This window comes from Magnolia sinica, chromosome 16, assembly GCF_029962835.1.
Source record: "Magnolia sinica isolate HGM2019 chromosome 16, MsV1, whole genome shotgun sequence".
In the NCBI taxonomy this organism is placed as follows: domain Eukaryota; kingdom Viridiplantae; phylum Streptophyta; class Magnoliopsida; order Magnoliales; family Magnoliaceae; genus Magnolia; species Magnolia sinica.
The window spans coordinates 39,163,962-39,181,326 of NC_080588.1; the positions used below are offsets into that span (position 1 = coordinate 39,163,962).

The window sequence follows — 17,365 nt, forward strand, 5'->3', positions numbered from 1 at the left end:
AACAAACTTGTGATATTGTGCGGCCCACTTCACTAAGTAAACTTTTGATATTGTGTCCCCACCAAACTATGTGATTAGTGATATTGTGTGGCCCACTTAACTAAGTGAATTTATGATGATTGTGTGGCCACCAAATTTTGTAAATTTTTTATTTTAGGTAGAATACCTAACTATGTGAATTTGTGTCATTTGTGATATTACTTATGTGAATTTATGAGTTTTGTTGCCACTTAATTATGTGATCATGTGAAGTGTGAATGGCCACCTAACCATTTGAAATTGTGAAATATGTGTGACCACTTAATTATGTGATCATGTGATGTGTGAATGACTACTTAATCATATGAAATTGTAATGTGTGCATGGGTACTAATCATGTGATCATGTGATATGTGATATATGATTTACGTATTGCTACTGGATCATGTGAAAACTGTGATGTAAATAAAGCCACTCAATCATGTAAAATTGATGTATATGAGACCTTAATTGCACTTACACCTCTTTTGATATTACGGGCTGATACTCGAACTTGTGTAAAATCATCATTATGAGGAATTTGCATTCTATTTTGTACTTGAGTTGAAATGGGTGATGATGGTAGATAGAGTCCACTGGATGTATTTCACTATTCTATGAAGGGAGTAAACCTATAGATGGGAAAGGTATCAAGAAGGTTGATTGATTGAGTACTTGAATCCATGACATTAAACATGGCACCATATTCTTAAATATAACATATATCATGATAGTTCATGCACTTACATATAAATCGATTTGAGTTGAGCGAGCTTTTCGAGCTAGCTTGACTTGTGTATAGCCCTAGTGGTGATGGGTGAATGGGATGTGTGTTGGCTCTTGGGTTGGAGTATGATAGTTGAGATGATGACATGGGAGAGAGGAGAACCCATGTCAGCCTGTTGTTGGGTACCTAACGCTGGGGTCTCTCACCAGTCAGTCTGGACTTGAGTGAGCATTCCGGATGTTCGATGTCCCCACTGTTGAGGATGGGTGGGGAAAAGGTTTGACAAGCCTACCTAACGGCGGACCAGGCTGGGTTGATCATATGATTGTGGAGTGAGTTCCCCAACTACTAAGGTCGGTTAAGGTCTTCTTTATCAATGAATTGTTCATTTTGGGAAAAAAAAAAAAAAAGGTCGGTTAAGGTGGAACAAATGCGTCCCTCAACCGATTGATCGCTATCATTGACCCTACCGTTGAGGACGGGTGGATCCCGCATAGGTCCACCGGCCAGTCCAGGTAGGATGCCCTACTACGGAGGGTGGGTGGAGGTAGATGTGATGGGCCCACTGGTGGGTCCGAGTGAGGTGAGCATACTTTGATGTTTACCTACGTGCCTTACTGCCGAGGACGACTGGTGTTTGCCAGGTTTGATTTGCTTACCCTATGTTGTGGGAGGTGGAGTATGTGGAGATGGGTTCCTCGCATTTATTTCTACATTCTATACATGTTCATTTTTTATATTGCATGATTATATATATATATATATATATAGACACACACACGCACACACCCCTCACGCATATGATGTTATCCTTGGAGTCTGTGGTGTAGAAAAGTGCACCTATTAGGCTCTTTTAAGCTCATGTGAGTTAGCAATGAGGTCTTGGTATCAATTCCCTATCGGGGTGGCTAATAGTGAAGTGTGAACTGACAATGGGTGTACTAACAAGCTAAACCAAAAAAAAAAAAAAAAAAGCTCATGTGAGTTATTTATACGAAGATAAATTGATATATTAGCTAGATCCAATACTTCTATGGCCCCATGAATGTCTCAACAGTGGACTTTTATCTGAATATGTTTCTTGTCCTGTGGTCCACTTGACTTTTAGATCTGCCTAATTTTTTAACCCATGATCTGGCAAAATGGATGGACATGATGGATTTCTCACAAACATCACAATGGCCCCACTTGGCTCTTGCAGACAATCCGTGTCCATTGAAAACAGGGTGGCCCGCTTCTATGAGGCCACGACAGTGGGGCCCACTATCATCTTTTGTATGCACGATCCATGTCGTCCATCAGTGTTGCTAGCTGATTTTAGGGCTGGGCCCAAAACACCTAACAGTCCATTCATCATATGGCCCACAGTGTTCCAAACATATTGGACCAATTTTTAACCCTCCATTGTGATATGAAGTGATTTTTTAGTAGTGTTTTTGCTTTTCCTGGTTCCCAGTTTTTTAGATATTTTTGAGATATAGCTTTTGTCTTCTTTTTTTTTTCTTTTTTTTTTCAATTCTTTCAAACCACAGCCAAAACCTATTTCTAGTTTCACGTCGTCTGGACCTAATTTTGTGAAAATTATCTTGACTGCGCATATTATTGGCCATTAATCAAATGGTTCATATTTGTCAGATGGAAAGTGATACTTGCATGAAGCACATTCTGAAATGTGTGCATATGAACCGTCGAAGTGATCACCTCAGTATTCTTTAAAGTATTTCTACCCTTGTCTACTTCTGTTTTAATCTCTACACTATATTTGTTATTAAATCATGGAGTTTCTTCATTATTTAATATTAGTCAAAATCATCCAGTAGAATGCTGTTTGTATGCATTCGCTTGCATGTCCCATCTCTTTCAAGGTTATCTTGATGCTTAATGCTTTTTGTTGTAACAAATTTTGAGTACATAACAATTATCGATGAGGATATGATGTATAAGACTTTTATGTTCCTTTCAAATTAATTTAATCTTATCCATATATTTCTCCATGGTGTGTCCCCTAACTAGATACAGATATGATTAGAGAACATGATTCCTAAATAGATAGCTTTTTGTTGTAGTTTGTTTATATATTTCTCTCCCTCAAGTATTGTAAACATATTTTGGAAAAAATGAAAATTTTTAGTTTCATTTTGCTTACCTTAAGTTTTGTTCCGCATTACATATATTTTGAATACAAAGGTCTACTTTTATGACACATTTGATGATTAATTTAGCCTAAGAATCGGTTCAAATATTCGTCTATATGTGTTCAACAAAATAGCATACTTTTATTTAAGCTTTTTTATGTGTCAATCTGATTTTTGAATAATTCCCTATTACCAGTTCTGATTAGGGTGCATATAGAACTTCTTATCTATAAGACTATATCTAACTTATAAGTTATCCAAACACATAAACAAACTTACCTAGAAATAACTAATGGCCTACATCCAAACAAGATTACCTATACTTGTAACTTAAAATTTAAAAAACTTACAAGCATCCTAACGCACCCTAAACTTTTTCCTAAACCGAACATCTTTCATTCAACTTTTGACAGCAAAAACACACTACTTCTAAACTTAATGGCTTTTGACTCAACTCTACTATCAAACTAGATCGCTTTTAACTCAACTTCATGTTCTAGATGATAAAGTCCTTAAAGGTTTTGATTGTCTACTTGCCATTCAAGATCTCTTTGATGAGCCCAAAAATTTGATAGAAATCAAAACATCACTATTATTTTCTAATTTTTTGTCAATATACAATGTACATTTTACAAAGCTATCATCATTTGTTCCATCTTCTCGACGTTGTCCTTAATGAAGCACCTAACTAGTATTGTATACACATCAAATTTAATTTGCATGGTTATAATCTTGGCATCCAATATTTTAACATAAGACTCAATCATAACATTCCACATTTCCTTAGCAATCTTATAAGTTTCATGTGTGAATACTTCTGTGTATGGAGCAAAGAAGATTATTTCTAATAATTCTATTTTTTTTTTCCTTTTCTGACAATTTAGCCATCCAAACTTCAAACTACTTATCAGAACATTTTCATTTTCTATTTTCTATATTCTTTAAATATTTTTAGTGTGCAGAACACGCTTTCTTTGTCAAATAAAATCCAAATAGCATCAGTTATCAAAGTTACTTTCATCCAATTTTCCATCTTTCAAACCATCAACAACAAATTATTTGAATTTCATTGCTTGTCACTACATCATGCTAAAAATGGTTATATATTAATTAATCATAAAACATATCTGAGACAATTTATTTTAATAATATTTATGCACAATCATTTATGAGTGGCCCAAATTGACATCACTCAAAATAATTAGCTCATTGGTAATATAATACAATCATTATTTGTCCAGCCAAAAAGTCACTTACCCGATTAGGTGTAGTAGAAGCAGGCAAAGTCGAAATAACAATAAAACAATTCCTTCATGAAAATAGTTTGGTGATAGCTACAATAAATATATACCAAACATAATAAATCATAAAAACTTTGCAATATACTTGTAGTACGTCACAATGGGCCAGCGCAATACAGCGACACTCACATGCCACAAAAACTACTGATATGGCTTCCATTGTACACTATCATGCTCTACAAACTTTCGTACATGACAACTGAGTGGTGCATAATCTCTTTTATCATTTTCTCCAATCAAAATCATGTCAATCAATGCTCTAAAATCATTGTCGGGGCACATGTGAATAACATGGTACATTATATTTCACATTATTATTATAAATCAAGCCACACAATTATACAACCGAAACAGATATCTAAAACACGAAAACTCAATGGCCTGCCTGAATTGACCCCATACGAAAAGATATGTTAATTCGCCTCTCCGATCAGACAGTGAAGATGGTATACTAACAACATGGTCGTCCCAGTCAAATGCAAATGGATGAGACCTTTTTTCTCATCTGTTCTTTTTCTCACCTCGTCTTTCTAATGAAAAAGGGGGGGACGCACAAAGATGGTATGCCAACAACATGTTAATTCACCTCCGATGAAGATAGCATGCAAATGACAAATGCAAGTAGACTGAACCTACTTTTTACTCATCTCCTCTCTCTATCACCTCCTTGTCATTCAAATGAAAGAGGAAGCACAAACGTTGCAGTCCAATAGAAAGGGACGCACGCAGCACAGAGTCTGCTAAGAGAGAACATGAGAATGCAGTACATGAGAGGACACATTTCGGTTCAATGTGGAGCATGCATTGAGAGGAGGCAGAACCCAAAGTGGAATGCACTTAAGAGTGGCCCGGAGTGTTGTAAGCACTACCGAGAGTGAGGGCATGCAAGAGAAATGGGGTGGCTATAGAGGGAGAGTCCACCTCTCCTTCTAGCCCACCCCACCTGTCCTAATAGTAGGGAGTAACCACTAATAGTAGGGAGTAATGAGAGCACAGTAATTATAGTTTTTTTCTTTCTTTCTTTCTTTCTTTTTCATCATGCACAAAGGCCCAATTGATTTTAGAGTAATCCTACCCCAACTTCCAACTGAATTAAGATGCACTTGCTGCTGTGAATGAATGACAAGAATGAATGTGCTTGATTCAGCGCAAAATGAGAAAAATAAAAAATAAAACAAAGACAGTTGGACTCAAGCGAGCTTCTTCGCACGGCCACTGGAAGGGAGCGTATCATCCTTTTTAGAGCCGGAAGCTTCTGGCTTGCGCGCCCAGGCAGGTGCTCTGTCTGGTTCATAACGGTAATCATAAAAGAGCTCCTCTCCTGCGTTTATCCTTTCCTTTGCAAAAATACCTACTCTGTGGTCCCCCGCTACCATCATCACCTGCCAAACATCATACACACAATGTTCAATCATTTCCCATCTTCTTATCAATCGAGAAAGTAAACAGTGCTGAACGCGAATATCTAAATCAACAATCTCCCTACACCTGTCACATGCATGAAATGACATATCCATTTGTCACTACTGTCACTAGTCAGGCTATCTTAGCCGGAAGCAGATTGTGTACTGAGTAAACTCTATGGGGCCCACCATGGATGTATGTCTTATCCACTCCGTATATCTGCTTTCACAGATCATCATCTGAAAAAATTAATCGTATCCAAAGCGCATTTGGACCACACCACAGGAAACAGTGGGAATAATGATGTCCACTGTCGAAACCTTCCTAGGGTCCACAGTGATGTTTATTTGCCATCCAACTGTTCATAAGGTCACATAGACATGGATGAAGGGGAAAAAAATATCAGCTTGATCCAAAACTTCTGTGGCCCCCAAGAAGTTTTCAACAGTAGGCATTCAATTCACACTATTTCCTGTGGTGGGGTCCACTTGAGCTTTGGATATGCTTCAATTTTGGGTTCATGTACTAAAATGATCTGGTAAAACGGATGGACAGCATAGATAAAAGACAAATCACGGTGGGCCCCACAGAGTTTTACTCAGCAAGCAGTCCGCTTCCATCTTAGCCATTGATTGGATGAATTCTGCTGATTACAAACAAAGCCACTGTTCTTTCAAAAAAAATTAATTAAAAAGTCCATTCAAACGTCAACATTCAATGGGCAAAAGTCCTCCAGTAGGCAGTTATGATCTTCAGATGAGTACTTTTGGCATCAAGGGCCATCCATGGTAGTATACCATGGTTGAATGCTTGGTGACTACGATATTGTGACTTAGCACCGGATCCCGACACGCAATCACCGACAGGACATGTGGGTGCACCACCACATGCACATGCACACATCCCACACACACCACATGTACATGTGCACCCATACAATATCAACCCCTGCGTGCACGTGCTTGTGCACGCACACACACACACAAACCTTAGCATAGCAATTGGGATCAGGTGAGTGATTGGCAAACTTCAGCTTGTCACCCTTCCGATACGCATCGAGAACAAACTGCAAAAAGAATGCATGTTAGAAGAAGCACATTTCAATCTGCACCATAGCACTGAATATAGAAAATAACATACCTGATCATTCAAGTTGAAGAGAAAAGATGAATTTTCACGGTCATAGATCTTTCCACGCTTATCAGCTTCTCGATGCGAGATCAATTCTCCAGTATATTCCCCCAAGTATTCATGCTTGCTTACACTATTCTGGAGTACAAAATTCTTGTTAGCAAAAGAAGCTGAGGAAACAAGGAGTGCAGAAAGTAAAGTACCTTTAAGAAAGCTCCCCATCCAGACACATCAGATCTTCCAAGCAAGACCTGTACCGGAATATTGCCCAGAACGTTTACATCAATTGTAGAATTCCAATAAATTTGGTATGTTTAGTAACATTGCATAAGTTCAATGAAATAATAATAAATCATAATCTCTGACACTACTAAAGGGAGACTTTTTATGCCCACCTACACCCACCCTTATCACTTTGGGGCTTTTGGCTGTATGATAAGTTGATAACACCCACCCTTATCACTTTTGGGCTTTTGGCTGTATGATAAGTTGATAACACCCACCCATTTATCATGCAACAAACAGTAGGAAAGGGTGGTTGTATAAATCGGTCAAGAATAGTTGCCAATAACAGTTCCCACAGATGCTTGTGTATGACAAAGCTACACACGATGGCACCAGCATTCATGACTCTAAGACAACATGGACGGTTACTGCTACAGCATATAACACCTCGCATAGCTCCTTCTCCATCACCACAAACATGGCTGAGATAAAAAGTTTGTGGCCACAACCGTAAGGCCAGAAAAATTACATAAAGCAGTGAATTGCAAACAGTGGTGCAGAACACGAGCATTTGCTTCATCCTTCCATTCATCAGGAAATATGCAAATTCTGTTCTGATTGGTGGATGACATTACTAACCTGAAGAAACTGACTCTAGCTTGTAAGTGTAACTCACCAATCAACACCCAGGAATAACACTAGTAACCTTATCTGCATCTTATTTATTTTTTAATGGGAACCTCCAATTATTTAGAATTTTGGACAGAATTTGGGTGCCTCATAGAAAAGATTTTTGGGCATAGCTACTCGTGACTCATGAGTAAAGCAAAAATTGGAAATTGGTTGTCAAGGAAGATGAGCATAGGAGGAGCTTGTGTTTGAATTACTTCAGCTCTTCTAAACGTTGTGGCTGACTTTAAACAGCATTCCTATCAATTGATCGGAAAACATATTGAAAAATCTCTAAAAATGAATTATATCCACCTATGGTATAACTGTCTCAATCAATCTATCAAACTTGCAACATGAAATACAAAGAACCTTCAAGACAAAAGTCACTCTTAAAACATAATGGATTGGTTAAATACTAATACCCTTTGTTGCTGTTTGAGGAGAAGCTTCATATTCCTACATTCATAATTATCACCTCTTTGGGAAGGGCCTCCAAGAGAACCATCACCACAACTGTAAGGATAATATCAAGGAGGGCAATCAGGAAAAAAAAAAATGCAAGAAGAAACACAACACAAGTCAAGCATAACATGTAATGAAGTTGAAAAGAAATCAATATTGTACGAAATGGAAGGTAAATAGAAAGAAAGTTAATGAATTAGTTACTTTTTTTAGACATAATGGTATAAAATGAAAATTGAAGAGAGGCAAAGATGAGAAATTTGCACCCCAATATTACATGAAGCTAGACTGACAAACCAAGGATCCCAAGGAACAATTAACAACCGACTTTCGAGTCAAACCCATCAAACTTCACTTTTCTAAACACCACATCCAGACAAAGATGACAGTTACAAAAACATCTCTTATTATGTTCCTCCCAAATGTACCACAAACTGGCTAGAAGAGAGATTCCATAGATTCTCCCATTACGAACAACTACACCCACATGCCAAGCTAAGTAGAACGACACGATCAAGGCTGGCATCACCCAGCCGCATTGGAATAGATCAAGCATTCGCAAATGATTTTGGCAAATGCATAGACAAATGATCCATTGAATCCGCATAATGCAGGCACATGATGGACACCAGGTATCTTTTCTACAAGTTGTCCACCATGAGGAGCCCATGATGCACACGCATGAGGAATAATCGTGTGTCTTTTCTACAAGTTGTCCACCATAAGGACGGGGCACATGATGCTGCACACATTAGAAATAATCATGCGACTTTTCTAGAAGTGGCACACCAGAGTTTTTTATTTTATCTTATTTGGTGTGGGGGGCAGTGGGGGGAGGATAAATTTTGTCAAAACCACCAACTCCCTTGTCTTAGGAGAGTGAACTGCCGCATAAAAGGATCAAATAGAAAATTTTCTGAATCTCCCGTTTCCACACCCAACAATTCCACTAAAGATTAGAAGAAATGCAGCTCTGGAGAAGGTTCAGTAAGCTACTCATATCCTCCAACTCTAGCAAGTCTCTATGGCATGGAGGAGTCCAAATTGTTTGAAGTCTCGACAAGTAACAAGAGAGAAAATTCCAGCTCTGGGGCTAAACTTGCCAATTAGGGAACGTGAGGTAAAGAGGATGATCACCACAACAAGCATCCTCTGGAACTTGGATGCATGAACCATCTCCCAAAGAGAATTTTCCATACCTTCCCTGAAGCTTTTGACCACCCTAAATATAGCATTCCCAACACCGATGCATTGTACAATAATCATTGCTGGGTGAATCACCATCCTTCCTTAACTGTGTATTTATGAGCACTCATTTGTTTCCATAAAACTCACTCTTCCATCTCAAACCTCCATATCCATTTGTTTATAGAGCTAAATTTATATATTTCAACTCTCCCTCTCCTGCCCCCACAATCGCTCGCCGGTTTATGCATACTTCATTCCATTACAATAGGTGGAATTTATGCTTGCTTTCCGCTCCTTTCTAAAGGAATCACAATGAATTCCTGCCTACCTGTTAAGAACCTAAGCCAAGCATTGCAACAATGACATGAAATACAATGGCAAGAAACTGCCTTGATCAGGAAAACTCTGCCCCCTAGTCAGAGATGCCTGCTCTTCCAGCTAGTAGCTTCCTCTCAATTCCTCCAAGCTTGAACTACATTATCCTGCAAAATGCTCGGCCTACAAATGCATGATAGAAGGGCCATGTGAGATGAAACTACCCATGTTCACCCAAATATCTCAACCAGCCTTCACCTTCTTCATTTGATAGCCCGATTCCCAGAATCTCACTTTGATGAATATTTGTTCTTCAACCACAAAACAACTTCAAAGCACCAGCTTATTTCCCTCATGCTATCCACTTGCTCAACCTCCTGCATCGCCAAAAAGGAGTTTATCATCTGCAAATTATAGAAGTGTGATCTAAAAAACTGCATTTACCACTTTGGTGCAATTAATTAGACCCACCAATGCTCCTCTTTTCAACATTTTGCTAAGAACCTCCGCCAATACCACAAAGAGGTACAGGGATGCAAGTCACCCTGCCTAATACCTCTCATTGCCATGTTCTTTAGGCAAGCCACACACAGAATCAAGGGTGGGCGTCACCCCTCCCAACTGTTTCCCTTGGCACGGCAGACCTGAATCACAGATCGGCCTGATTTTTGGGCCCTTTGCCTAACTTGATGGGATGCATTTGATAGTCGGCTATGATGTCAGCAACACATCATGGTGGGACACACCCAATTTGGTGCGCACGAGAGCTATCATGCATACCTGTTCTCAGGGAATCATTTCCCTGTGTATGAATGCATGCATGTATATGTCTCTGTGTGTAGGGAAGGTCTCACATGCAACTAGTTGTTAGAAGAAAAAATGTGCAACAAGTTGCCTGTGGGCTCCACCCTTAGTTGTGAGATCCTTCTAATTAGGTGTTGTGCCTGCTTTTTAATCGTGTTTCAGACTCTCACTTCCACTTCCCTACCTATATATACTAGTTGAAGTTCTGAAACAGGCACTTCCCCAAATCTGCACCTGAATCTGTGGCCTCTTCACTTCACGCCTCGTGCACCTATAGGCCCACAATCGTGTATGTGTGTCATCCAATCCAACCAACAAGGTTGCCCCACCATGTAAATGGAATGCAACAAAAATCACGCCCATCCAATCATCATGTAGGCCATGTGACAGAAAATAATGAGCAACCACCCGAAAGCCTCAAAATTCATGTGGCGGCCCACTAAAAGGTTATATCGACATGATTTTTGGGGCACCACATTTCATTATAGGGTGATTAGACTGGTAGGATGCCATACATACGTTACTATGGGCTTACACCCCAACTAGTTGTGGGTTAGATTTTCCCACATGTGCCATACTACAGTTCGTTTTACCAACGTGGCCACTCTGGATCAACAGCATGTGTCACTTAATCGGGACCAAATGCTGAGGGGGAGGACACGCTCAGATGGTTTGATAATCAGAATCATTCATATTCTGGATGCTGAGAATTGCATGAAGGTCCGCATTTAGTGATGATTTCAATGTGCCCTCATATTGGTAGTTTACTGGTTAAAACCATTTACTTCGTTCCTCAAAGTCATCCAGAAATACGTTGTGCTTTTACCACCATATATTATGTGTGCCAAGCCATTCACCGTCTATGTCGAATACATGTTTGCAAACCTGAACCACACAAACCGCTCCGCCTCTAAATTTCATATCTAAGAGAAAATTGTTCGATTCATTATGGAAGTTATGGCATACGTTTGACTGCCAACCTAACACAACCACCCTTTATCCAAGCTTGGGACCAATAATTAATTGGGATGAGTCTTAGATGATGATGATGATGATGACAATGATGATGGTGAGAAAATGGACAGCAGTTCAAATTTAATGGGAAAAATGAAAAGGATTGGATTGCTGATCAGAGCTATGTTTGGGCTAGGCTCCATCAGCAATGGGGCCTGCGATTTGTACTGACTAGACTGGAAAATATGCATACTACATGGAAAGTGGATGGGGCCACCAGCTGGTAAAGGCAGCAAACAAGGAACCTAGTACACCTGATGTGAAATGATCCATCACATGGAAGGCTTATAATTGATGCATCACTTGCAATCATTGTTCGAAGTAACCCCAATATTATCGAAATGTCTTCGATATTATCCGTATCTCCAGCTCGACGATACCAACAACACCGGTAGTATCATAAATTCCAAGTACCAGCAATCTCACGTTAAGTATCGTCAATGTAACGATTTAGCCAATGTACCACCAATTTTTCAACTATGTAAATTCCAAGTGTCGCTTGTATTGCCAATGTATCACCAATATTTTCGACTGTGTAAATTCCAGGTGTTGATTGTATCGCCAGTGTATCAGTGATATTTTGATAATATCGCCAATGTATCGATATTGCCAAAAATATGTTTATTAAAAAAATCAATGTCCAATTCTTTTATGGGTTGATGCTTGAATGCAGTGTTCAATTTGTCAACAAAAATATCATGATATTATTGTTATCGCAACATGGGTGATATCAAGACAACAATCTTTTGTTTCCTTTCCAGTTGGTGATGACTTTTCGGCGAAATATCATGTGTTATCTATATACTGAAATATCGATTGATGTTTGGATGGAAGGTTGGATGGATAGATGTGATGAATGAGATGGTTGGATTGATTTCTTACGACAACACATGCTTTTAGGTCCCCCATTAAATGAAAACTTATTATGTGTGCATTTTTTTTTTGCAATTTTTTTATTCCTAAATATGCAAATATGTGTATTTTAGCATCTCTCTGAAAAATTCCACCATCTTCCCCATGTTTCCCCAATGTTTCCCCACATTTCCGGTCATCACAGATATTATCAGCGATATTGATATTGTTTTCATTTCCCCAGCCAGCAAAACTTGTAGCGATAGCAATACTTCGAACACTGCTTGCAATAATGTTGTTTGTCAAATCAGTTTGGATGGTCTTCTTTTGAATCTTGGATACACTGGAAAAATTAGTTAAATTTGTTCTATATGAGCAAGATGGACTTTATTGCAACAAAAGGAAGATTAGTTAATTTTCAGAAAATGATACATTATGGAAAGAAAATAATAAAGCTATGATAACACTGAAATTGCCGCATTTTAGGCTTTAAAAGGAAATCATATTGAAACTTACCCAACCCAGCAATTCCTACAAACATCAGGATCACATTCTCTGTCAGCTGCAAAGCATGGGCACTGCCGACTTCGACATTGACTCTTAGCACAGTGACAGCCTCTGAATCGATTCTTGCAACTCTTAGGACACCTAAGCAGATAATAAACAAATAAAAAATACTATCAATATTACTTACAATACTAACTTATATTATTACTTATGAACCCATGAAAACTAGGAGTTTACAGTTTAGCTGAATTCCAGAGCATAATTTGCTTATACTAATGAAATAGCGTAACAGAAGTCTTTGACATGAAAATAAGGAATAGCACCATCAGGATATACTGAGGGTACTGTTGAAAGTAACTATATTGAGCTAAATGACCATTGTGCTTGCTTCTTCTGATTTAAAGAAACTAGATCAGTTACCATTTGGATTGGGCTTGACAAGCTTTCTCCATTCCGCTATGCATAATGCATTTCCGCTCTTTACAAACAAAGTACATGTTCAATTTAAAATGGGTGTCATTTAAATAGGGCACAAATTCCACTTGCACCCAAAAGGCACCTCGGGTAGATAGTAGGTGGTAAAGCAAATGCGGCTTAATCAAATACGCATATATAATTAATGTATGTAGAAATTGCTAAATAATAGAGAATTTCAAATACAGATTGAATAGGATCAAAGGCATGCAAAGGCCAAGCAGATAGCCAGAACTTAAATTCATCCAGCCATGTAGTATCCAAAATGTTGGCTCTCTAGAATACACTAAATTTTGTGCCAGCCAGTGAGACCACACCCTCAAACGAATTCTTTTCGAAGGTGGTGTCAGCCAAGCAATTTTCCAAGTGGGGGGTGAACGGTGTTTTTACCTATGTGTTACCACCTAGGTCCCAGTCCCGACAGTGCAAGGCGTCTTGCATGAGCTCAGCCCGACCCCCCTGCCAGGCCGGAGTCGCCACCTTCGCCCTCGTTTAACCTCCCCCAGTTCTCCACTTGCCATTTAAGGCAGCCCAGGCCTCTGATTGTAATTCAGCCCAAGCAATTCTGCCATTTTAGGCAGCCCAAGCAATTTTCCAAGTGAGGATATAATGAAATAAGAAATGATGCTTAGTAAATTATTGAAATATGGAAGAACTTGAAGAGATGCAATGAAAACAACACTTGAAAATAGACATGGAATGGCCATAGAGAATTAAAGCTTGGAGGATGGTAAGGTTTAGAAGAGGGAGCACAATGGGCACATTGTAACTATAGGCAAGTTTTGGCAATCAAACAAGCTATACCATGTATAGTAGGTGTGCAGACTCCAACGAGTACTCCAACAGGTAAGTTGCTGATCTTTCTTCTCTCATTTGACTGTATGGCCTAAGTGTGTATTTGCTTGTGCTTGGTTGTGGATGTGCATTTATAGAGAGAGGGGCAGGGAGGGAGAGAGATCAAAACTTCCTAGCTTGCTAATTGAAGGTTGAAATTTGTCTAGCCGAGGGCTTCAAAGACTATTTGCTATCTAGTCCTTGCCTTTCGCAGACAAAGTCTTGATAGTTCGTCACTCACTTGCCCCCTTATGCGATGACAATCGAGCTCCAAACATTCGATTCTTTTGCAAAACACAAGATATGCGGGTGCACGGATGGCACTTCATTGTTGCAACATGTGTGCAGAGGAAGAAGTTGTTTTTACCCAAGTTCTTTCTTAACCTTTTTCACTGAATTAAGCTCATTAATCAAGTGTGAGATGGCCAAGCGCTCGATATCAAAGTTACAATGATAGTGTTTGGCCATTTTGAATTTCTATCAATTTGACAGCTAGTACATTTTCATCAGCATTGGCGGCTACATAGTGATGAGTTTCAAGCTAACCTTTCCATAGATACCTTTCAATGCCATCTGAGTTCACAATAAACAGCTTCAAGGTTTTCTCATGTCTTGAAACAAAGATGAAAAAATGGGCTCTCGTAATGTCAACTTTAGGAGACTTCCCACAAGGAACAGAGGTATATAGGGATAATCAATAAGCAGGCTCCATTGCTTCAGTTATTGGAAACTCACAAGATTCAAAAGAAATCGCTATTGCGCAAGGATGCCTTCAAAATTTCTAATGAACAATTATTTCTTAATGAAGCAATTCATATTTCTAAAGAAATATAAAAAATTAAAAAATATACACTCCAGTCAAACTCTTTTTTAAGTGATTTATGGGATGAAACATTTAGACAATACTTCTTCTCATAACCAAAACAACATTGATATATATATTTAATGAAAGAGAGTTACCACTCTAAACACTTACAAGTTAACAAGTCGCTAGACTTGGATATCTCAAACCATCCTAGGTGTGCTATATCCAAACCAAGGTATCCCGTATTGGTATCGGTTGGCGTAACGGTGCCCTCCGATACCGATACGGATACGGGGGTGTAATGGCGATACGGGGGCGTAACGGCCCGTAACGGTGCTTTTTTTTTCGCCAAAAAAATCTGAAAAAAGATGGATTAAATCCGGAATATTCTAAGCATTCCAAATATGCATTCATTTATAAATTGGAACATGTTTATGGTAGTGTAACGGCCCACTCTTTGGTGAGAAGTTGTATCGGACTGTCTGATGAATTTATGAACCAAATAACTTGAATTTGACTACAAAATTCATATATTTAATTTTATAAATATATAATTTATATACTTAACAATTTGATATCCTTTTTCCCAATAGTTCTTTAAAAAAATGAAATTAAATTCAGGTAGATGGCGTTGCCAATTTGGGGCAGACTTGGAGGACCAATCCATGCCCCAAATCAGTCTCAAATTCATGCAATTTATTGGCATTGTCTCACTTATGAATTGGTGGACATTTATTGGATAGTGAATCATGAAAAAAAATCAAAAGGCCTATTTAAAAAAATAAGTGTCTACAAATTAACAATTAAAACTATTCAAACAATTTGATTTTGGCATGGTGAATTAGCAATTACAGTCCATAATTTAATTGCTAAATTTTAAGTTAATACATGTCTCGTGTACAATTTTTTAAGGGCCCGAATTAGGCGGGACCTGAATTGTGAAGTGTAGCACACTAGTGTCAAAGTTTTTTGGGCCCCACCCGTGATGAATGTGTTATATCCACACCGTCCATCCATTTTGCCAAATAGTTTTAGGGCATGAGCCCAAAAATGAGGCAGATCCAAAGCTCAGGTGGACTGCACCATAAGAAACAACAATAATTAAACGTCCACCATTAAAAATTTATTAGGGGCTACAAAAGTTTTAAATCAAGCTGACATGTGTGTTTTCCCTTCATCTACGTCAATGTGACCCAATTAACAGGTTAGATGAATAGTAAACATTACAGTAGACCCTAAGAAATTTTTAATGGTGAGCATTCTATAACCACTGTTTCCTATGGTGTGGTCCACCTGAGATTTGGATCTTACTAATTTTTTGGATCATGACCTAAAATAATGTCGCAAAATGGATGGACGGCATGGATAAAATATTACATCATGGTGGGGCCACGCAACACGTGTACAAAAGCCTACCACGCACATTTCTTTGAAAGCGGATTACGTTGTGTACCTCAATGACATACCTATATTAACATCAGTAAGTCCTGTGGGTCTGATCATGATGTATGTATTATATCTAAACCGTCCATTCATTTGACGAGCTCGTCTTAAGGCTTGACACTAAAAATAATATAGATCTAATTATCAATTGGACCACACTGCAAAAAGCAGTGGGGGATTGAACATCTACCATTGAAACCCTTTTTGGGATCACAGAAGTTTTGGATCAATATGAAATTTGTTTTTCCTCTTCATTCAGGTCTTTTTGACCTTATGAACAGATTGGATGAAAAATAAACGTTATGGTGGGCCTACGAATTGTTTAACGGTGAAAATCATTATCTTCGCTGCTATTTTTGGTGTGGTCCAGAAGATCTTTGGATATGATTCATTTTTTGGGTAATGCTCTAAAATAATATCTAAAAATAGATGAACGGTGTAGATATAACAAATACATCACTGTGGAGCCCACGTAACTTTGATCTCCTTTGAACCGTTCGTACAACTCAGAGCTCAAGGAGTGTCAGTGCTCCTTTTAGCATGACACGTACCTACAGTAGCTATATAGCTATAGTTGGTGTGTGGTACACCAGTCAATCGGCTTCCGATTTCAGATGAAAAAGACAGGAGAGAGGGGTTCCGATTTCAGATGAAAAACACAGGAGAGAGGGAAACGAAAATCAAAAGAAGGAAAGAAAAGAGAGAGAGAGAGAGAGAGAGAGAGAGAGAGAGAAGAAGAAGAAGAAGAAGAAGAAGGAAGAGGATGCCCGCAGCCGCAGCCGCAGCCACAGCAGGGCGAGAAGAAGAAGAAGAGGAAGAAGAAGGAGGAGGAGGAAGAGGGAAAAGAAATTAAAAAAAAAGGTATGCTTTTTTTTTCCTATTTTTTTTCTTTTTTCTTATTTTCTTTTGACCTGTAATGGGTGTAACGGCCCCATAACGGCCGTTACGATCATAGAATTGGGGGGGTGCCTGTTTCGACCCTATATCGCGTAACGGTGTCGGCCGTTACCGTTACGTATCGGCCGATACAGCCATATTGTAACGGATACGGGAC

At 38.8% G+C, this 17,365-nt stretch overlaps 1 protein-coding gene across 3 annotated transcripts in view; it reads right to left on the reverse strand.

Moving 5' to 3' along the window:
* Window positions 1-5,168: 5,168 nt before the first annotated feature.
* Window positions 5,169-17,365, reverse strand: part of LOC131228724 (histone-lysine N-methyltransferase CLF) — a 65,040-nt gene continuing 52,843 nt past the window's right edge. For all 3 annotated transcript variants that reach the window (XM_058224575.1, XM_058224574.1, XM_058224577.1), the window contains 6 exons: window positions 12,765-12,896; window positions 8,036-8,126; window positions 6,920-6,967; window positions 6,726-6,854; window positions 6,574-6,651; window positions 5,169-5,563 (listed from right to left, as the gene is read on the reverse strand). In XM_058224575.1, coding sequence (XP_058080558.1) covers window positions 5,372-5,563; window positions 6,574-6,651; window positions 6,726-6,854; window positions 6,920-6,967; window positions 8,036-8,126; window positions 12,765-12,896 — 670 coding nt within the window. In that variant the 3' untranslated portion in view covers window positions 5,169-5,371. The remainder of the gene's footprint in view (window positions 5,564-6,573; window positions 6,652-6,725; window positions 6,855-6,919; window positions 6,968-8,035; window positions 8,127-12,764; window positions 12,897-17,365) is intronic.